General features: G+C 46.5%; 1 protein-coding gene across 3 annotated transcripts; it reads left to right on the top strand.

Moving 5' to 3' along the window:
• Positions 1-19,782: 19,782 nt before the first annotated feature.
• Positions 19,783-21,943, top strand: LOC119317476 (39S ribosomal protein L18, mitochondrial-like). 3 transcript variants are annotated; one of them, XR_005153645.1, is made up of 3 exons: positions 19,783-20,421; positions 21,446-21,537; positions 21,621-21,943. XR_005153645.1 is itself a non-coding variant. In XM_037591945.1 (2 exons), exon 1 carries the CDS (start codon positions 19,864-19,866, stop codon positions 20,419-20,421), a length of 558 nt encoding a protein of 185 aa, XP_037447842.1. In that variant the 5' UTR covers positions 19,783-19,863; the 3' UTR covers positions 21,621-21,943. The 3 variants fall into 3 exon arrangements, 1 of the variants encoding a protein (XP_037447842.1); XR_005153644.1 differs by having other exon boundaries at positions 19,783-21,249; XM_037591945.1 differs by lacking the exon at positions 21,446-21,537.
• Positions 21,944-22,442: the final 499 nt, after the last annotated feature.

Raw genomic sequence — 22,442 nt, 5'->3', positions numbered from 1 at the left:
ATATTTCAAGCAAATACCCGAGTTGAGAGATATGAAGTCTCCAACAAATTCTATAGCTAAAAGATGGAGGAGAATAGCTCAAGCAGTGAGCATGTGCTCAGATTGTCTGGGTACTACAATCGCTTGAATCAAGTGGGAGTTAATCTTCCAGATAAAATAGTGATTGGCAGAATTCTCTAGTCACCATCACCAAGTTAGTAGAACTTCGTGATGAACTATAATATGCAAGGGATAACGGAAATAATTCCCAAGCTCTTCGTGATGCCGAAATCAACGAAGGTAGAAATCAAGAAAAGCATCAAGTGTTGATGGTAAACAAAACCAGTGGTTTCAAGTAAAGGGAGAAAGGGAAGAAAGGGGAACTTCAAGAAGAACGGCAAGCAAGTTGCTGCTCAAGTGAAAAAACCCAAGTCTGGACCTAAGCTTGAAACTGAGTGCTTCTACTGCAAAGGGACTGGTCACTGGAAGCGGAACTACCCCAAGTAATTGGCGGATAAGAAGTGGCAAAGTGAACATAGGTATATTTGATATACATGTCATTGATGTGTACTTTACTAGTGTTTATAGCAACCCCTTAGTATTTGATACTAGTTCAGTTGCTAAGAATAGTAACTCGAAACGGGAGTTGCAAAATGAACAGAGACTAGTTAAGGGTAAAGTGACGATGTGCATTGGAAATGGTTCCAAGATTGATAGGATCATCATCGCACACTCCCTATACTTTCGGGATTAGTGTTAAACCTAAAATAAATGTTATTTAGTGTTTGTGTTGAGCATGAATATGATTGGATCATGTTTATTACAATACGGTTATTCATGTAAGTTAGAGAATAACTGTTGTTCTGTTTACATGAATAAAACCTTCTATGGTCATACACCCAATAAAAATAGTTTTTTGGATCTCGATCATAGTGATACACATATTCATAATATTGAAGCCAAAAGATGCAAAGTTAATAATGATAGTGCAACTTATTTGTGGCATTGCCGCTTAGGTCATATTGGTATAAAGCACATGAAGAAACTCCATGCTGATGGGATATTGGAATCACTTGATGCTTGTGAACCATGCCTTATGAGCAAGATGACTAAAACTCCGTTCTCCGGAACAATGGAGCGAGCAACTGACTTATTGGAAATAATACATACTGATGCAGTCCGATGAGTGTTGAGGCCCACAGCGGGTATCATTATTTTCTGACCTTCACAGATGATTTGAGCAGATATGGGTATATCTACTTGATGAAACATACGTCTGAAACATTTGAAAAGTTCAAAGAACTTCAGAGTGAAGTGGAAAATCATCGTGACAAGAAAATAAAGTTTCTACGATCTGATCGCAGAGACAAATATTTGAGTTACGAGTTTGGTCTTCAATTAAAACAATGTGGAATAGTTTCACAAAATCGTACCACCTGGAACACCACAGCATAATGGTGTGTCCGAACGTCATAACCGTACTATTATTGGATGTAGTGCAATCTATGATGTTTCTTACCGATTAACCACTATAGTTTTTGGGTTATGCATTAGAGACAGCTGCATTCACGTTAAAAAGGGCACCATCTAAATCCGTTGAGATGACTCCGTATGAACTGTGGTTTGGCAAGAAACCAAAGTTGTTGTTTCTTAAAGTTTGGGGTTGCGATGCTTATAAGAAAAGGTTTCATCCTGATAAGTTCAAACCCAAATCGGAGAAATGTGTCTTCATAGGATACCCAAAGGAGACAGTTGGGTACACCTTATATCATAGATCCGAAGGCAAGACATTCGTTGCTGAGAATGGATCCTTTCTAGAGAAGGAGTTTCTCTCGAAAGAAGTGACCGGGAGGAAAGTAGAACTTGATGAGGTAACTGTACCTGCTCCCTTATTGGAAAGTAGATCACCACATAAATCTGTTTCTGTGACTCCTACACCAATTAGTGAGGAAGCTAATGATGATGATCATGTAACTTCAGATCAAGTTACTACCGAACCTCGTAGGTCAACCAGAGTGAGATCCACACCAGAGTGGTACGGCAATCCTGTTCTAGAGGTCATGTTAATTGACCATGACGAACCTATGAACTATGAGGAAGCGATGATGAGCCCAGATTCCGCGAAATGGCTTGAGGCCATGAAATCTGAGATTGGATCCATGTATGAGAACAAAGTATGGACTTTGATTGACTTTCCCAATGATCGGTGAGTCATTAAGAATAAATGGATCTTCAAGAGGAAGACGGACGCCGATAGTAGTGTTACTATCTACAAAGCTCGAATTGTCGCACAGTGTTTTCAACAAGTTCAAGGTGTTGACTACAATGAGATTTTCTCACTCGTATCGATGCTTAAAAGTCTGTCTGAATCATGTTAGCAGTTGCCGTATTTTATGAAATCTGGCAAATGGATGTCAAAACTGTATTCCTTAATGGATTTATTAAAGAAGAGTTGTATATGATGCAACCAGAAGGTTTTGTCAATCCTAAAGGTGCTAACAAAATATGCAAGCTCCAGCGATCCATCAATGGACTGGTGCAAGCATCTCGGAGTTGTAATATACGCTTTGATAAGTTGATGAAAGCATATAGTTTTATACAGACTTGCGGTGAAGCCTATATTTACAAGAAAGTGAGTGGGAGCGCTACAACATTTCTGATAAGTATATGTGAATGACATATTGTTGATCGGAGATAATGTAGAATTATTCTGCAAAGCATAAAGGAGTGTTTGAAAGGAGTTTTTCAAAGAAAGACCACAGTGAAGCTGCTTACATATTGAGCATCAAGATCTATAGAGATAGATCAAGACGCTTGATAAGTTTTTCAATGAGTACATACCTTAACAAGATTTTGAAGTAGTTCAAAATGGAACAGTCAAAGAAAGAGTTCTTGCCTGTGTTACAAGGTGTGTAACTGAGTAAGACTCAAAGCCCGACCACGGCAGAAAATAGAAAGAGAATGAAAGTCATTCCCTATGCCTTGGCCATAGGTTCTATAAAATATGCCATGCTGTGTACCAGATCTATTGTATACCCTACACTATTTTTGGCAAGGGAGTACAATAGTAATCTAGGAGTAGATCACTAGACAACGGTCAAAATTATCCTTAGTGGAATAAGGATATGTTTCTAGATTATGGAGGTGACAAAAAGGTTCGTCGTAAAGGGTTACATCGATGCAAATTTTGACACTGATCCAGATGACTCTAAATCTCAATCTGGATACATATTGAAAGTGGGAGCAATTAGCTAAAGTAGCTCCATGCAGAGCATTGTTGACATAGAAATTTGCAAAACTAGATGATATCCCGCGCGTTGCTGCGGGAATCGCTAAAAAAATTGATGTTTAAAAACACAAGAGTTTTTATGAGAACGTAGTATAAGTTGATGACAAAGAATTTTGTTTGGAACAAATTTTCTTTGGAGTAAGCATCTAGAGAAAACTTGATGAAAGACCAAGAATATGTGTATATGATTTTTTTATATTAATATATTTCCTAGACTATATATCATCGAGATGATGAGACAAAAACTCTGTTAAACAGAGACATCTCAATGCTTGGCTAAACCTAAAACAACGATAACACAGCTATAGTTGTGCATTTATGGAAAACATAGCTTGCAAAGAAAAAATAAAACATAAATTCTCTCATAGTCTCATTTTTTAGAAAAAAGAAGATCATTTATAAATCACGAAGCTCACTATTGATTATGTCATGCTTCTCACCTGATCAACCCCGTGCAGCGTACTGATGCCATTCACAACAGTATGCCCATGTAGATCTGATTATTTTTCTTTGTCTTATATGATGCAACACCATGCATGATTTGCAATAGATGAACCTGAGTTCCATCCTAGGAAAGCCTGATTAGCGCTGGATTTGTAAAATAAGAAACCAAAAAACTGATGAGCTACTTTTGTGTTTGCAATGGAATCAACTAATGATTAAAACATCACCACGGAACACTAAACATGCTTAAGGAGATAAATGCATCTAGCGCAATCCAGGTCCATGTCAAAACTGATCATTATGATGGCAGCCCACGGCTCCGCTTTGATGGTCGTCGTCTCGGTATGGCATTCCTCTTTGATCTGGTGCCTCTTAATCTGCTTGTTCAACCTTGTAGTAGCATCTAGAGACGGGTAAAAAGAACCAACCAAAAATTTAATTGTTCACAAATCGTTCAAGAAATCAAAATTACGCCTCATCGTCTCTATGGTCCGATCAGATAAACTCATTCATCAGCTAACCAAATCAACCAGTCTACAATTAATCTAAATTATGATTTCTTGACTTGGATTGTAAAAAATTAGGCAAAGAACTTGATTGATTTTCTTGGCATACCTTCGCTGGTCTAGCCAGACAGTTCAGTCTACAATCGATGTTGCCGGCACCGCCGCTGCTTTTCACGCCAGCAAGAGCATGCCCGGTAATTAGTAGGTAGAAGATTCGATCGTGGTATGGAGATGAGAGCAGGGGGCATGAGGAAGTCGAGCTGGGCTTTAATTTAGTAGATGGGCATATGAACAATGAATGACGTGATAATGGATGGAATATGGAGGGGCCTCATTTTGTCTCCCCGTACGGTGGGTGGCTGCCACATTTAGCTAGATATAAGAGTGGATGGAATATGAAGAGGTCTGCATGCACAGAGCCGGATTTGGTAGAATATAAAAAGAGATGACATGGCTTAAGGCGAACGAACATAATCTTTTTGATGTGGCGGTTTTGCTGAGGTGTGGATGGATGCATGTTAGCTGCTGATGTGGATAGCTTGCATGTTGTGATAAATCAAGTAGTGGAGGTGAACTTCTTAAGTATATAGGATACTTACGGATCTGAATGTGGCAGACCCGTTGACTAAACTTATCTCACAAGCAAAACATGATCACACCTTAGTACTCTTTGGGTGATAATCACATAGCAATGTGAACTAGATTATTGACTCTAGTAAACCCTTTGGGTGTTGGTCACATGTCGATGTGAACTATGGGTGTTAATCACATGGTGATGTGAACTATTGGTATTAAATCACATGGCGACGTGAACTAGATTATTGACTCTAGTGCAAGTGGGAGATTGAAGGAAATATGCCCTAGAGGCAATAATAAAGTTATTATTTATTTCCTTATATCATGATAAATGTTTATTATTCATGCTAGAATTGTATTAACCGGAAACTTAATACATGTGTGAATACATAGACAAACAGAGTGTCACTAGTATGCCTCTACTTGACTAGCTCGTTGATCAAAGATGGTTATGTTTCCTAACCATAGACATGAGTTGTCATTTGATTAACGGGATCACATCATTAGGAGAATGATGTGATTGACTTGACCCATTCCGTTAGCTTAGCACTTGATCGTTTAGTTTGTTGCTATTGCTTTCTTCATGACTTATACATGTTCCTATGACTATGAGATTATGCAACTCCCGTTTACCGGAGGAACACTTTGTGTGCTACCAAACGTCACAACATAACTGGGTGATTATAAAGGTGCTCTACAGGTGTCTCCAAAGGTACTTGTTGGGTTGGCGAATTTCGAGATTAGGATTTGTCACTCTGATTGTCGGAGAGGTATCTCTGGGGCCCACTCGGTAATGCACATCACTATAAGCCTTGCAAGCAATGCAACTAATGAGTTAGTTGCGGGATGATGTATTACGGAACGAGTAAAGAGACTTGCCGGTAATGAGATTGAACTAGGTATTGAGATACCGACGATCGAATCTCGGGCAAGTAACATACCGATGACAAAGGGAACAACGTATGTTGTTATGCGGTCTGACCGATAAAGATCTTCGTAGAATATGTGGGAGCCAATATGAGCATCCAGGTTCCGCTATTGGTTACTGACCGGAGACGTGTCTCGGTCATGTCTACATAGTTCTCGAACCCGTAGGGTCCGCACGCTTAAAGTTTCGATGACGGTTATATTATGAGTTTTGATGTACCGAAGGTTGTTCGGAGTTCCGGATGTGATCACGGACATGACGAGGAGTCTTGAAATGGTCGAGACATGAAGATTGATATATTGGAAGCCTATATTTGGATATCAGAAGTGTTCCGGGTGAAATCGGGATTTTACCGGAGTATCGAGGGGTTATCGGAACCCCCCGGGGGATTAATGGGCCATAGTGGGCCTTAGTGGAGAAGAGGATAGGCGGCCAGGGCAGGGCCGCGCGCCCCTCCCCCCTTAGTACGAATAGGACAAGGAGAGGGGGGCGGCGCCCCCTGTCCTTCCTTTCTCCCTCCTCTTTCGCCCCTTCTCCTAATCCAACAAGGAAGGGAGGGAGTCCTACTCCCGGTGGGAGTAGGACTCCTCCTGGCGCGCCTCCTCCTGGCTGGCCGCACCTTCCCCCCTTGCTCCTTTATATACGGGGGGCAGGGGCACCCCATAGACACAACAATTGATTTGATCTTTTAGCCGTGTGTGGTGCCCCCCTCCACCATAGTCCACCTCGATAATACTGTAATGGTGCTTAGGCGAAGCCCTGCGTCGTTAGAACATCATCATCATCACCATGCCATCGTGCTGACAAAACTCTCCCTCAACACTCGGCTGGATCTGAGTTCGAGGGACGTCATCGGACTGAACGTGTGCTGAACTCGGAGGTGCCGTGTGTTCGGTACTTGATCGGTCGGATCATGAAGACGTACGACTACATCAACCGCGTTGTGCTAACGCTTCTGCTTTCGGTCTACGAGGGTACATGGACAACACTCTCCCCTCTCTTTGATATGCATCACCATGATCTTGCGTGTGCGTAGGAAAATTTTGAAATTACTACGTTCCCCAACAGAATTGGCAAACTTTTTTTGTTTTGAGAAAATTATGTTTTGAGGCTGGGCTAGTAGAGCAAAAGGTTTAATTCCCCAAAAAATGGTGAATTAACGAGAGGGGACAAGATGGGGAATTAAACTATGAGGATGGGTTAGAGATGCCCTTAGTTATTCTTAGTTAATAAAAATTCAATCTGCCTTCGTCCATATCTAAGTTTCATCCATAGAACATGGTAACCATGTCTACAAAAGAAATCATGTATTTCAACCAAACTCAACCGGCAATCCACCGTATCTAAGTTCTATATATGAAACTAAGATAATTGATCAGAATATAGCTACTGGACATAGATAAGTTGTCAAAAAACAACGTTTTATGACCAAAAAATGTTCCCGTCAAGAAATAAAGTTGTCAAAAACAACTACTGACATACACAGATCTAGGCGTGCGGCCTAGGCTTTTGTTTCCATATGCATTTGAGACAAGACCCTCTTCTAGCTAGATCCTTTGCTGGGCAGACCTCTACTTTCTGCTTTGAGTTCTCAGACTTATTTGATATCTGCGCGGATCCAATGATGTTGATTTCCTCACTCATCCATAATGGGAACTTTGATCTCTACTTATTATGGGGCGAACCAACCTGTGGTTGGATGGTTAGAGGGACTGTGATATCCCCAGTCCATCAGGGTTCAAGCTCTGATGCTCACATTTATTCCTAAATTTATTTCAGAATTTCCGACGATGTGCATTCAGTGGGATGAGACGCTCCCGTTGATGACGATGTGCGTATGATGACTTTGTAAATTTCAAGATGATATGCCAGCTCAATCTTTCAGAGGTGCTCATAGGGATAGGGTGTGCGTCAGTGCGTGTGTGCGTTCATAGGGGTGAATGTATGCGCGTGTATATGAAGGCTTGCGTTTGTATTGTGTTAAAAAAAATATGCATCAGAAAATTGCACCTCAACATGCAAACATGTATAAGAATTCCCATTCTATTTTGATATTTGTATTTAATAAATATTTTACAACTATATATATATGTGTGTGTGTGTGTGTGTGCGTGTGTGTGTGTTATAACTCTATAATAAGCAAACAAAATAAATATATGCAATTCATTTTTTATTATATTATGATCCAAATATTCATGTTCTTTACAACCAAATTTCACTAGAATATGTTGCAAAACAATCTGCAGCAATATGTGGGGTATCATCTAGTCAACTCAATTTTCAGAGCCCATTACCTAATGGAAACCCTACTACAAGTTGTATAGGGATATAAACTTACTAAACGGGACTGGCGGACACGGTTTATTATAGGGAAAGTTAGAACTATCGGGCTAGCTAAACTAACTAAATGGGACTGACGGGCGTTGTTTATTTGTCATTTACATCCCTAAGAGCAACTCCAATGCGTTGATCCAAACAAACGGTGATTTTTTTATTTTTTGTCCGTTTGGGTCATCCATCCTATTTATAATTTAGGTCGGCAGTGCGTCAGCGCGTCGACCCATATTTGCCGGCGTGGCCGGCTGACCGCCGTTTTTTCAACAAATATGCACACATTTTGCATAGTTTTAGAGGCAAACAAAAATAGCAATCACAACCAAATAAATTTAGCATAGTTTTACAAGCCGAATAAAAATTAAATTGTCTCAAATACATTTGAAAAAAATACATCTATTGGTTGCCAACATGAGCCCACATATGCTCAGCCAAATCATTTTGCAGCTGCATGTAAGCTTCCCAATCACACATTGATGAAATTCGATGAACTGTGCCAATGTTGCCGCTCGTGCTCGCGGCGACGTCGGAGTGGGGGGGGGGGCTTCTGTGCCCTGCGGCGAGGCGGTGGTGCGGCGACGGGCTGCTGGAAGAGGCACCGGAAATGGGCGGCGGCGGCGACGGGGCGGGCGGGTGAGGGTTTACTGTCGGTATGGGTGGAAGAGGATGGCCAATGCGCCACCGACTTACGGGCCAGGGGTGGAGTAGGCGCGCGTCCGCTTTGTGTCCGCGACAATAGAAATCAGGCTCAAAATTGGGCTGGGAATGAGTCGACAGATGGATGAAAAATGGACTCCACAAAGACGGTTTTTTCTGTCTGCGCCGATCCAAACGGGCGTGCGCGGATGAAATGGGTCGGTGCGTTGGAGTTGCTGATGAAAAGTGGACTCCATAAAGGCGGCTTTTCTGTTCGCACCAATCCAAACGGACGCGCGCGGATAAAATGGGTCGGCGCGTTGGAGTTGCTCTAAGTTCGAAGTATAAAGTGGACTTACGGCGAAAATGCGAAGTTGAGGTATTGGGCGTGTCATTTAGAGCAACTCCAATGGACCAACTCAAATGGACGGTGTTTTCGCCCGTTTTTTGTCCGTTTGGGTCGGCCGCCCGCCCAGCGTCCGTCCTATTTTTGTTATGGGTCGGCAGCGCGCCCAACGCGCCGATCATATGTGCTGGCGTGGCCGGCTGGCCGTCCAATTTTACATTGATTTGCATTCAACATATTGTCAAATGAAAATGTTTTACAAGCAAAATAGTCAGGCCGCCCAAATAAATAGTATAGTTTTACAAGCCAAATACAAATAAAAATGTTTCACATAGTTTTGCAAATGAATAAAAGAAGATACATCTATTGGTTGCCAACATGCGCCTACATATGCTCAACCAAATCATTTTGCAGTTGCACGTGAGTTTCCCAATCACGCATGTCTTCATGAAATTGAGTGAACTGCTCAAATGTTGCCGCTGCTCCATGCTCAGGCACAACATTCTCACTCTGAAACTGAAAACCTTGATCGTACAGACCTTCTGGGCGCTCGTCTTCTATGATCATATTGTGCATGATCCCACAAGCAGTCATCACCTCTCACGGTTTCTGCGTGCTCCAAGTATTAGCAAGATACCGAACGATGCCCCATCGAGATTGCAAAACACCAAAGGCACGCTCAACATCCTTCCTAGCACTCTCTTGCTCTTGGGCAAATCTTTTCCTTTTCTCTCCAACAGGGTTGGGTATTGTCTTGACAATAGTGGTCCACTGAGGATAGATACCGTCACCCAGATAGTACCCTTTGTCGTAGTTGTGGCCATTGACAGTAAAATTCACCGGTGGGCTATTGCCTTCGGCAAGCCTAGCAAACACCGGCGAGCGCCGAAGCACGTTGATATCATTGTGTGATCTAGCCATGCCAAAGAAAGAGTGCCGGATCAAGAGATCTTGAGACGCCACGACCTCTAGTATGACTGTGCAAGCCCTGACATCTCCCTTATACTGCCCCGAACCGTGCGTCTAAGGCGGATGGTAACAGGAGGCAGGGGACACGATGTTTACCCAGGTTCGGGCCCTCTTAATGGAGGTAATACCCTACGTCCTGATTGATTGTTCTTGATGATATGAGTATTACAAGAGTTGATCTACCACGAGATCGTAGAGGCTAAACCCTAGAAGCTAGCCTATGGTATGATTATATGTTGTCCTACGGACTAAACCCTCCGGTTTATATAGATACCGGAGGGGGCTAGGGTTACACAGAGTCGGTTACAAGGGAGGAGATCTACATATCCGTATTGCCAAGCTTGCCTTCCACGTCAAGGAAAGTCCCATCCGGACACGGGACGAAGTCTTCAATCTTGTATCTTCATAGTCCAACAGTCCTGCCAAAGGATATAGTCCGGCTGTCCGGAGACCCCCTAATCTAGGACTCCCTCAGTAGCCCCTGAACCAGGCTTCAATGACGATGAGTATGGCGCGCAGATTTGTCTTCGGCATTGCAAGGCGGGTTCCTCCTCCGAATACTCCATAGAAGATTTTGAACACAAGGATAGTGTCCGGCTCTACAAAACAAGTTCCACATACCACCATAGAGAGAATAATATTTCCACAAATCTAATCTGCTGACACGTTTTGACAGCATGACATTATGTCATGTCCCGGTCTTTATTCGAACCATTTTTCTCAACCAGCACTGCACATATCGCGAGGCGGTTTTCCTGACATGTCTTGTCAAAGCAGAGATCGTGTCCCCCTTATTACGGGATTCTCATCAATACAGACGTGGGTAACCCAATCGTGCCTGTTGGTATGACTCCTCGATTTTAGGCAAGTCGCAAACGGCCACGAGGAGGACGCTTGATATTCACCCTCTTTATAAAGAGACCAAGGCATGTCCTTTTTTCCCTCTCGTGCTCAATCGAATCCTTCCCCCGCCTCGAGTTCCAACACCCAAGGCTCAGGTCAGGCACTTCAGACCTTCAACCATGTCCGGATCCAACCTCCAAGGTCGGTGGATGCCTTCCTCTGTCACAGAGGAGGACATCAAGAAGCTGAGAGAGGCCAGGTATCTGACCGACGAAATCTCGCACAGGCTGCCCGCCCGAGGATAAGTCATCCCAACTCCCAAACCCAACGAGAGTGTTGTGTTCATCTCTCACTTTCTCCGAGGGCTAGGCCTCGCTCTGGATCCCTTTGTTAGGGGGCTCATGTTCTATTATGGGCTGGATTTCCATGATCTGGCCCCGGATTCCCTCCTTCACATCTCGTCGTTCATCGTCGTGTGTGAGGCCTTTCTCCGCATTACCCCACACTTCGGCCTGTGGCTCAAGACCTTCAATGTGAAGCCGAAGATGATCGAGGGGCGGCACGCAGAGTGCGGAGGTGCCATAATAAGCAAAAGCGCTGAGGCTCCATGGCCAGAGGGTTCCTTGCCAGAGGTGTCCAGTTTGTGGCAGCGGGAGTGGTTCTATATCACAGCTCCCCGGAGTTCCAAGTGGGTAGCCGCCCCTGCCTTTCGCTCAGGCCCCCCACCACAACTGACGTCATGGATCAACAAGGGGCCGAACTGGGGGCCAGCAAATGATGTGCCGATATTGCAGAGTCGCATCTGAGATCTCCTTGAGAGAGATGTCAGCCTGGTTTCGGTAATGCAAGTTATGCTAGTTCGTCGGGTCCCGCCTTGCAAACGCCGACCCCTCCGTATGTGGGAATTCAACCCAGAAGGACCGCGAACTATTCAGCACTTCCTCGGCATGACGCTCAAAGAGATGTACAAATTGTTCTTCGGACCCCAAATAAAGTGTTCGGACACCACCGAAGATGCGGGTCTGAGCTGTAATCGCCCTGATACCCAAGTAAGTAATTCCATGGCCGAACACACTGTCTTTTTATTTATCATAACATCATTCTGAAAAGTCGCTCTTTGACCAGGACTGGATAACCAAGGCGAAGATGATCAGGTGTTCGGCCCCCCTTCCCGAAGGCCTGGCCAATCCCGTACTAGACAGAATGCTCGAGCCGGCGCCTTATCAGGCGCCCTCAGGGGAAGATAAAGGGGGGAATACAGAGGCTGAAAGCGGGCCTCTCTCACTATTCATCCGAACCGGGGGAATTAGCGCCTCCGCGAAGGAGGATAACCAGGGAGAAGAATCTGACATTCCCTCTCCCCAAGGAAGGAAGAGGAACACCTCTGAAGACCCGGAAACAAAGGTTTTCAAACGGGGGAAGAAATCTTCGCCAGAGGGTCCCGTCTTGGAGGGTACTCTTACCGCACAGTGCCCGCAAGGGGATCAGCCCTCGACCGAGCTGTAAGTAAACAAAAGGTACTTAATAGTGAAAATATCCTTCCTTACTTCTGAAGACAATAACCAAAGCTTATATTTGTAGTTCGGATCGTAGCCCTTCTCGACAGAGTTCGTCTTCGGGGGATCTTCTTCCGGAGATGATGGAGAGCGAAACACCTCCCCCTGCCACCCTGCCTCATGAGGCGGGCGACCCTGAAGTGTCGTTGCGAACGGTTTCTCCTGATCCGCCAAGGCCAGAGGGTAATCCTTCGGCCACCCGGAGTCCTCAGTATTCGGCTCCTAAAGAGAGCAACAAAAAGAGTCCGGAACCGTACAGTGTGCGGTCGGACGCACTGAAGGATCTTCTGGAGCAAGCAGCCATCTCAGAAGCGCATCGTACGCTAATGGGTACGGTAATTGAAAGGATTTCATCCGCCGAAAGCGGGTTGCATGAAGCTTTTATGAGTCTAGTGAAAGGCTTTGAGGTACGTGAAATAGTGTATGTTTTTGACAGTACCACACACATTAGATGTGCCCTATGCAGATTGTAGCCCCTGAGACTCTGGTTGCAGTCGAAAATGGTGGCAAACAGAGGATCATCGTCCCAGGTAATAACCAGACCGCCTTTATGTGCAGGTGGCTGAAGGTCCGGTGGCTAGCCGGACTAATGAGTTTGCCGAGCTAAAGCGGCAACTTGATGCGGCGGATGCCGACATCGTGCTTGTCAACAAGCGTCTTGACGAGGCACAGGGTAAGTGATTTCTCCGGCGATCAACACATAGTAAGAGGAGCATGATGCCGGTATCTTTAATATGTTGTGACTACAAATGGAGCTGCCACCATGGAGACCCTTCGGGCGGAGCTTGCCCGAGCCAAGGAACAAGCAAGAAATAGCGATGCGGCCGCTCTAAAGGGGGTCGAAGAGATGAGGGCCGAACAGGCCGCGCATTTCCAGAGCAAGGAAAGAATAGCCAAGATGTCCGTTGAGTTGAAAGATGCCGCTGACCGTTACCAGCTTCTTGAAAAAGAAAGCCGAGCGAAGGCGACGGACCTGGAGAAGGCCATGGTAGCAGCCAAGGAAGCCCGCTCCAAAATCAGAGCGATGAAGGAGGAGCTGCGTCAAGCTGCAGATATCGCGGCTGGGAAGCCCTTTTTGTTGCAGACTAATTTCGGAGATCCGAAGTATGCTCCTCTTGATCAACTATGGAGTTCTGCAGACGCATACGTGGATTTGGCAGCAAGTGCTGCTGATGCGGCCGAGTACTTCAAGGATCAAAAAGATCGTGAAGTGGAAAAGTTGTTCTGGTCACAGTTCCATGCTCCAGTGCATCCGCTGCTGTTGAATGAGCGAATGGCCGAGTGGGCCGAGCTACATAGGTTGTCCGGACTTGCCATGAGGTCTATTGTGGATCATCTGTGGCCGGGAGGGCCAAGGCCGAATAGTTACTTTAGTTTAGTGCAACAATTCCTTGGTGCTGTGCCGCACATCGATGCTATGAAGAGGTCGGCGTGCATAGAGGGTGCGCGGATGGCACTTGCCCGTGTCAAGACATACTGGGTAGAGATGGAGGCCACCACTATTGCAACACAGGGTTCGGCCGTGGGCCGAGTGGCAGCCGAGCACTACTTTGAAGAAGTCCTTGAAGGCACTCGTTTGATAGAGGCTCGGTGCTCGAAGAATATTATGTTCTAGTGACATGTATTCCCATTGTAAAAACAATGTTTTATTTAAATTATAAAGGTTGTGTTTATACTTTTGCCTGAAAGTATTATGATGCCTCTTGTGCGGCCGTTTATGTATATATGTATATAACCTAAAAGATTGCAGTCGTCGGCTTCAGCCCCCACGCATATAATGCGGGGGTGTTCGCAAAAAACGCGTATTCACACTTGATCCAACATCTTGGTCCATGAAGGAGGTGGTAGCGCAGCGAAAAAGGCAATCGGACTAATTGCTTTAACACTTTCACTTAGTCAGAGGAGTTTGACGGTGGGACTACTATATAGCCCTTGGTACTTCTGCGCTCGTCCGAATACGGGGCGCGTACGTACATGACCGGGAAACGGCCCTTCATTAATGCGAAGGAGTCCCGGAGATTCCGCTAAGTCATCGAGTGGTTGACCAGTCTCGCGCATTATCATGACAGTCAGTTCTCGGCTTTCTCTACTGAGGTGCTCATCCGGATGAACCAGTGCATAATTGCAGTAGTTCTCCCAGTGCTACCTTAGCCTATATAGCGGAACGTAAGGTACCAAAACATGGGAGCCGGGCAAACCCAACATTTGACCAAAGACATGATTCGGAGCTGATGCATATAAGGCCAAACTCGCGACGCCGAACACTCCCTAAGGTATTCGGTCTTTATAACATATGCTGGGCTGAACAATGCCCTTAATAATAAACCCCGAGTGTATAGGTACGTGCAATATCCTGATGTGGCCACATGCCAAGAACGTCAGTATTCTTCTCGGTTGTATTGAGTATCCGAAGGATGTGAACAACAAGAGACAGTAAAAAAAGTTTACGCAGGGTCTTAATCTGAAAAGAAACCATTGAGAGGGTCCCTGCTGCACGTCTGCGCCTGTGTCTCCATTGTGCCGTGTCCTGAACGGGTGTAGCACGATTGTCATATGTAAAAGAGAAGAATTTACGTGAAAGTTGCCATGCCAGAAAATTGGTTATTATCAATAAACCATTAAAATTCAAGATAAGTCAAGTTGAGCCGAACTAGGCCTGATTACATGCGGGAAGCCCCTGGTACCGTCTATGATGGTTTGACCATCAAACCAATCTCATGTATATGTAATGATGCACCGGACTCGTCTAACCGTGTCCGTGGTCTTGACGACCTGTCATCTTTTCTGGTTGGTGAGGCCATCTAGTGCTCGGCTGTTAAAGCTGCCGCACATTCTTCCGCGCGTAGAGAACGCTCAATATTCCCACTAACTGTGATGGTGCCACGTGGACCAGACATCTTAAGCTTGAGAGAAGCGTAATGTGGTATTGCATTAAAACGAGCGAAAGCTGCTCTTACGAGTAGTGCTTGATAGCCACTTCGGAATGGAGCGATGTAGAAAGTTAACTTTTCGCTTCGGAAGTTGTCGGGAGAACCGAATACGACCTCTAGTAATAGAGAGCCCGTACATCAGGCCTCTGGGCCTGGTATTACTCCCTTGAAGGTAGTATTACAGTGGCTTATTTTTGTCGGGTCTATCCCCATTTTGCGGACTGTGTCCTGATATATCAGATTTAGACCACTACCGTCGTCCATAAGGACTCGTGTGAGATGGTATCCGTTTATTATTGGGTCTAACACCAAGGCAGCCAATCCTTCATGCCGGATGCTTGTCGCGTGATCCCCGCGATCAAAAGTGATCGGGCAGGCCAACCAGGGGTTGAACCTAGGGGTGACGGGCTCTATGGCGCATATGTCTCGGAGTGCACGTTTGCTTCTCCTCTTCGTTACATGGATCATGTTTACTATTTTAACCTCTGGTGGAAATTTTTTTCTGTCCTCCAGTGCTTTGCTAGCGATGTTCGTCCTCGTCTTCGCTTGGTGTCTCCCCCCCCTTGTATTCAGCGTTTAGCTTACCGGCCTGCTTGAAGACCCAGCATTCTCTGTGGGTGTGATTTGCAGGTTTATCGGGGGTGCCATGGATCTGACATAGTTTGTCAAGGATCCTGTTTAGGCCAGACGGTCCATCTCTACTGCCTTTGAAAGGCTTTTTCCGCTGACCTGGTCGAGAGCCCCTGAATCCGGCGTTTATCGCCGTATTATCTGGGCTATCTTCTTTATTTCGACGCTTATTTTTATTGCCTCGTGGTTTTCCATTGCCATCCCTGACTTCGGATGTGCTTGGTTTGCTGGTGCTACTGCGGGCTAACCAGCTATCTTCGCCCGCGCAAAAGCGGGTCATGAGGCTTGTCAGGGCTGCCATTGTTCTCAGTTTTTCTTGGCCGAGGTGTCCGGCGAGCCATTCATCTCGGACGGTGTGCTTGAAAGCTGCTAAGGCATCGGCGTCCGGACAGTCGACGATTTGGTTCTTCTTAGTGAGAAACCTGTTCCAAAGCTTTCGGGCCGATTCTCCGGGCTGTTGAATTATATGACTTAAATCGTCTGCATCCGGAGGTCGGACATAGGTCCCTTGAAAATTAGCCCGAAAAGTGTCCTCGAGCTCCTCCCAACTTCCAATTGAGTTTTCGGGGAGACTTTTCAGCCAGTGCCAAGTTGGTCCTTTAAGCTTGAGGGGCAAGTATTTGATGGCATGGAGATCGTCTCCGCGAGCCATATGGATATGGAGGATAAAGTCCTCAATCTAGACCCCAAGGTCTGTGGTCCCGTCGTACGCCTCTATGTTCATTGGTTTGAATCTTTCTAGGAATTCATGGTCCAACACCTCATCGGTGAAACATAGGGGGTGTGCGGCACCCCTGTATTTGGGTGCATCATGGCGTTCGGACGGTTGTAGTATTCGGTTTTTATTTTGCGCCGGAGCATGCTTCCTAGATCCATAGATGGATCTGGTCATACTGGATTTTTGGCGCAAGTCCTCACATAGATCGTGTGTTGACTTATGTGCGACCTTGTTAGCCGCTCTATCGCGGTTGCAAGGTGGTTGATCCGGCTGGTTGGCCGTATTATTTTTTGGCTGTGTGGGCTCTAAGGCCTCATCGTCGAATCCAGGTAATAGCTTGCGCTTTGGATAGCTCTTTGTGTGGTAACTTTCACCATACTTTTCTTCGTTGTCGAGAACTTTGTTCCACCTGCTGTTGAGCGTATTTTGTGCGGCCTTAAGCCTTTGCTTCTGCTTCTTCAGACTCCTCGTTGTGGCAATAAGCCTTCTGTGGAGGTTCTCTTGCTCTAAGTGCGTTTTCGGGATGATGTGTGCATCTTCGTCCGGACTGTTTTCCTCCCCAGAGGGGGTTTGATGAGGTTTATCCTCGGCGTCGCCGTGTTCGGACGTCGGATCCGTACTATGTTCGCCATTTGCAGCTTCATCGTGCTCTGCCGCCGGGGCAATGTGGTTGTCGTTTCCTCTAGAGTCGAGTGGAGTGTTATTTTCTTGTGCGCTGTTATCGCTGTTTTTGCCGAGGCAGGATTTGGAGCGGCGCCTACGCCGACACTTTGTTTGCTTCTTGGAGGGGTCATCCTCCCCTGTCTCCTCCCGTTCCTCGTCGTCGTTTTCTTTGGGTGTATCCACCATGTATATGTCATGTGATGAGGTGGCTGTCCAGTGCCCTATGGGCACTAGTTCCTATTCCTCTCCTGCATCGTCGTCCATGTCGTCGATGTCTGCGGAGTCGAAATCGAGCATGTCGGTTAAATCGTCGATAGTGGCTACTACGTGGGTGGTGGGTGGGCAGTGAGTTTCTTCGTCATCCACATCCGATTCTAGCCGGACATAGTTCGGCCAAGGTTCTCCTGACGAGGAGAGAGACCTTAATGAATTTAGCACATCGCCGAAAGGCGAGTGCTGAAAGATATCCGCGGAGGTGAACTCCATGATCGGCGCCCAATCGGATTCGATAGGTACGGATGCAGGCGGCTCGGAGTCCGTGGCCGGAGACGAATCCAGTGGTTCGGCAACATGGCTCTCGTAAGGGGTGAAGTCAGTATCCGGCTCCATCGCCACTGAGAGTGCGGCCTCCGTGGCGGGGTCTACCCCTCCGTCCTCGGATGGCGCGATTTGCTCCGGATTGAAGGCCGGAGTAGTTTCAGATGCAATCTCCCGAACATTGTCCGACGGCAGAGTTACGTCATGCTCGTCGTGATCGTGCGGCGCACCTGACATAGGCTCGAATCTGTCGAAGATCAAGTCTCCCCGGATGTCGGCAGTGTATTTTAAGTTTCCGAACCTGACCTGATGGCCAAGGGCGTAGTTCTCGATCTGCTCCAGATGGCCAAGCGAATTGGCCCGCAGTGCGAAGCCACCGAATACGAAGATCTATCCAGGGAGGAAAACCTCACCCTGGACCGCATCGTTACCGATGATCGAAGGGGCCATCGAGCCTTATTGTGACGGCATAGTGGAACTCTGAATGAAAGCACCAATGTCGGTGTCAAAACCGGCGGATCTCGGGTAGGGGGTCCCGAACTATGCGTCTAAGGCGGATGGTAACAGGAGGCAGAGGACACGATGTTTACCCAGGTTCGGGCCCTCTTAATGGAGGTAATACTCTATGTCCTGCTTGATTGTTCTTGATGATATGAGTATTATAAAAGTTGATCTACCACGAGATCATAGAGACTAAACCCTAGAAGCTAGCCTATGGTATGATTGTATGTTGTCCTACGGACTAAACCCTCCGGTTTATACAGATACCGGAGGGGGCTAGGGTTACACAGAGTCGGATACAAGGGAGGAGATCTACATATCCGTATTGCCAAGCTTGCCTTCCACGCCAAGAAAAGTCCTATCCGAACACGGGACGAAGTCTTCAATCTTGTATCTTCATAGTCCAACAGTCCAGCCAAAGGATATAGTCCAGCTATCCGGAGACCCCCTAATCCAGGACTCCCTCAACATGCCTACTCATACGGAAACGGTGGCGGAATTTGTGGTGTTTGAAGAACGGGTTTGTTCTATTAAAGTAGTCCTTTCAGAGAAGGAAATGCCCGCTCTCTCGGTTGCGATTCAACGCCGGAAGGTGGCCCGGAATGGAGCCACGGAACAACGGCCGCTGGCTGTTGAGGTGGTGATGGACCAACACGGCAACCAATATCTCCTCCTCGTCGTCGGACGACGAATCGTCGGAGTGGCAAAGGAAATTGCGAAAAAAGAACTCGTCAGCGGAGTCTATTTCGTACCTTGGTAAACTGTCAAACAGATTGCGGGCGTTGAAGAAGGAGACGGCCGGCGAGGGGAGTCACGGTGCCCATAGACCAGCTAGCTGCCCTGCCGGCGTCCGACGAGTGTGACGTCGTCCGACGAGCGTGCCAGTCGAATGTGGCAGGGGTGGCGAGGCCCGGGGACAGAAGTACGCGAGTGGGGGGAAGCGGCGGTGGGAAGCAGTTTACTCCCCGGCGGCAAAACGACGGCGGAGGGCGACGGAGGAGAGGGGCGGCGTTGCTGGGTGGATATGGAGGCGACGACAGCTGGAAGAGCCGCCGACAAAAATGGTCGGCGGCGACGAAGGAGGCGGGCGAGAGTTGCTTGTTGGCCCGGGGGGGTGGGGGGAGGTGAGAGGGGAAGCCAATGTGCCACAGATCAGCGGACATGAGGAAAGAAGTAGGCGAGCGCGCGTCCGTCGCGCGTCCGTGCCGACGCAAATCCGATTCAAAAATGGGCCGGAAATAAATCGCGCGCAGACGAAAAACGAACGCGTGTCTGTTTGGATCAGCGCGTTGGAACCTTTTGTGTTCGCGCCGACTCAAACGGATAGCTGCGGACGAAATGGATCGACCAATTGAAATTGCTACCCTTTTTGGGCTCTTCCAGTGGACGAACATTTGGGCCCTGTACTGGATAAGGTGGCCTTCGGCTAAATCCCCATTCCTGCCATTCGCTCTTGCCCGGCTTCTCCCCACGCTCCCATGGCCGCCGTTTACCCCACCACGGCCGTCCTCCCCACGCGCCACTCCCCTCCTTCCTTCCTCCGGCCGCCGTCCCTGTCGTGGTCCGCCTCCATCACCCAGCACCGCATCCCCTTCTCACCGCGCCTCGCTCTCTCGCCGCCACCGGCGGCCAATCGGCGGTCATTCGTGGTCCGAGCGGCGTGGACGCGGCGGTCGCGCGGCGAGTTGGACAAGAGCCCGAACCGCAAGTCGTGGAAGCAGCGCACGGACATGTACATGCGCCCGTTCCTGCTCAACGTCTTCTTCTCCAAGCGCTTCGTGCACGCCAAGGTCATGCACCGGGGCACCAGCAAGGTCATCGCCGTCGCCACCACCAACGCCAAGGACCTCAGGACCACCCTGCCGTCCCTCATCGACGACAACGCCTGCCGGACCATCGGTCGCCTCATAGCCGAGAGGTCCATGGACGCCGACGTCTTCGCCATGGCGTACGAGCCCAAGAAGAACGAGAGGATCGAGGGGAAGCTCGGGATTGTCATCGACACCATTAAGGAGTATGGCATCATCTTTGCATAGGCAAGTTCCAGTGTAGGAGCAGAAACAGTTTTTATGTTGTATTTCTGTAGTTTGATTGATTCATGTAGCTGTTCTTGTTCAGCTTATCTTATATTGATGGTGATGATGATCTAGTAATAGCTTCTTCTGCTGTGCTGTTTGTCTTTTCATATTGGTGTTGCAATGCTATTTTACTTGTAAAATTTCATAGGATATCCTTGGTTAGATTGTCCAGTGGGTAATATTATAGGGAAAATGTTCAGTTGATATAACACTAGTAAAGCCCAGTTGACTAAATGCAAATGTTGCTGGAGCTATCCAATTTTGTCAAGTCTAATGTGGATATGAGCAGCTAATAACATTAACCAAAACTATAGCGAGCAAGTTATGGATCTGAACTGTTTAGGAGTAACGGTTAAATATCAGAAAGTGCATTAAGCCTGAGTACACGTTTTTACCATGCTATTGTTGTTACTCATATTATATACAAGTATAAGGAACATGTGGATTTGCAAGGAAATTAGAGATGCACACAAGTAATGGCTTAGTAAGGTGTTTGTCTTTCAACTTTTGTTAGTTATCAGAAAATTGGTGAATGATTTCCAGACATTGTTGTTTATGGTCTTCAAATAATAACTGAATGATCCTGATGCTCTATAAATGTTAACTGAATGATTCAGGCGTTGAGAGTTTAACTGCATGGTAATTATGTTCATCTGTTGGTTAGCTGAAGTGTTGTCTCTTGTGTTCATCAAAATTATGTGTGTGGAACTGGAAGAATGCTTTTGTATGGAACAATACGAAATATTCGAAGGCTGATAAGGCGCTCCTGTCTATATGAAACAAATGGTAGGTCCTCCCTCCGATCCATATTGATTGTTGTTTATTTAGTACAACTTACTAAATCAGTGACAGTTAATATGGATCGGAGGGAGTAGTAGTTTTTGACTGCCTAAGTTTTTCCATATACTGGACAGTTTATATTCTGTTATGTCCTATGGCTCGTGTTTCATTCTACCAAGTTGAAATGTTTTTTCACGACTAGTGATTACAATTATCTACGAGTACCAACCAAGTCATCACCCGTGCTGATCCTTGAAGAAATTCGACTTGTTTCTCCACAAGTTGCATCAGTTGGTAAATGTCACTGAACACTTGCATGCTTCAGTGCTGAAACTAGCACTTTACCTAATTTGGGTACCATCTTGTCATATTTGCAGTGCACAGACACCATCCTGATATGGAGCTTCCCTTCACGAATGCTCAGATGAAAGTACCTTACTCCTCGTGTTTATCTTTTTCATGGGAAAAATGGATCAATGATGTAATTTAACGGAACGAAACTAGTCACTGCCGAGGTCATTCGGGCATATGTGAGGTATATTGTGCTCATATGTTCATATGCTCCTCCTAGGCATAATTGTGCTGTCCGGCTATGCATCTTAAGCCTTAAGGGCATTAATTATGCCTACCACAGAATGACTGACCATAGATTCATGTTCTAGAGAGAAATGAGTTTTTGCTGCTGTGCAGTATTTTGAAAGGCCGCTGTGCTAGTAGTCAGCATGAACAAATGTCCCAGTGCCCTAATCTCCAAATTCATGTTGAAGAATCATGGCTGGTGAAACCTGCTCCCTGCTAGCTCATGCGTCTGAACTTTGCAGCCTCAGCACACGGACGCAGTTTCAGCTGGGATCTTCTTGTCTTCCCTACTAGTAATAATCATCAGCTTATCTTTCGACTTGGTTGACTCAAACTTGCAAATCCCTGCAACTACGGTAGCCAGTCTTGCAACTGGATGCAGCGTCCTGACCGTTTGGTGATCAGGACAAGAAGTGGAGGATTCCCTAAAACCAAATTTGAGGGAAAATAGCAGAAGTGTTGTTACATTTCGGCCCTATCAGAGCACCTACTGGAATGAGCTAATTTGGCCCCAACTTGTCCGTGAACACGTCCGGACCGTGTTCAGGCGTGTTCACTCTGAACCACCATTTGTCTATAAACACATTTGTGTCCCTCCAAATTGTCTTTTGAAATAAATT

This window comes from Triticum dicoccoides, chromosome 6A (genome assembly GCF_002162155.2).
Source record: "Triticum dicoccoides isolate Atlit2015 ecotype Zavitan chromosome 6A, WEW_v2.0, whole genome shotgun sequence".
In the NCBI taxonomy this organism is placed as follows: domain Eukaryota; kingdom Viridiplantae; phylum Streptophyta; class Magnoliopsida; order Poales; family Poaceae; genus Triticum; species Triticum dicoccoides.
This window is presented reverse-complemented; position numbering and strand designations above follow the sequence as displayed.

What these genes read in the sequence shown, in the direction of transcription:
- LOC119317476 (XM_037591945.1), top strand. Translation starts at nt 19,864, where the DNA reads ATGGCCGCCGTTTACCCCACCACGGCCGTCCTCCCCACGCGCCACTCC.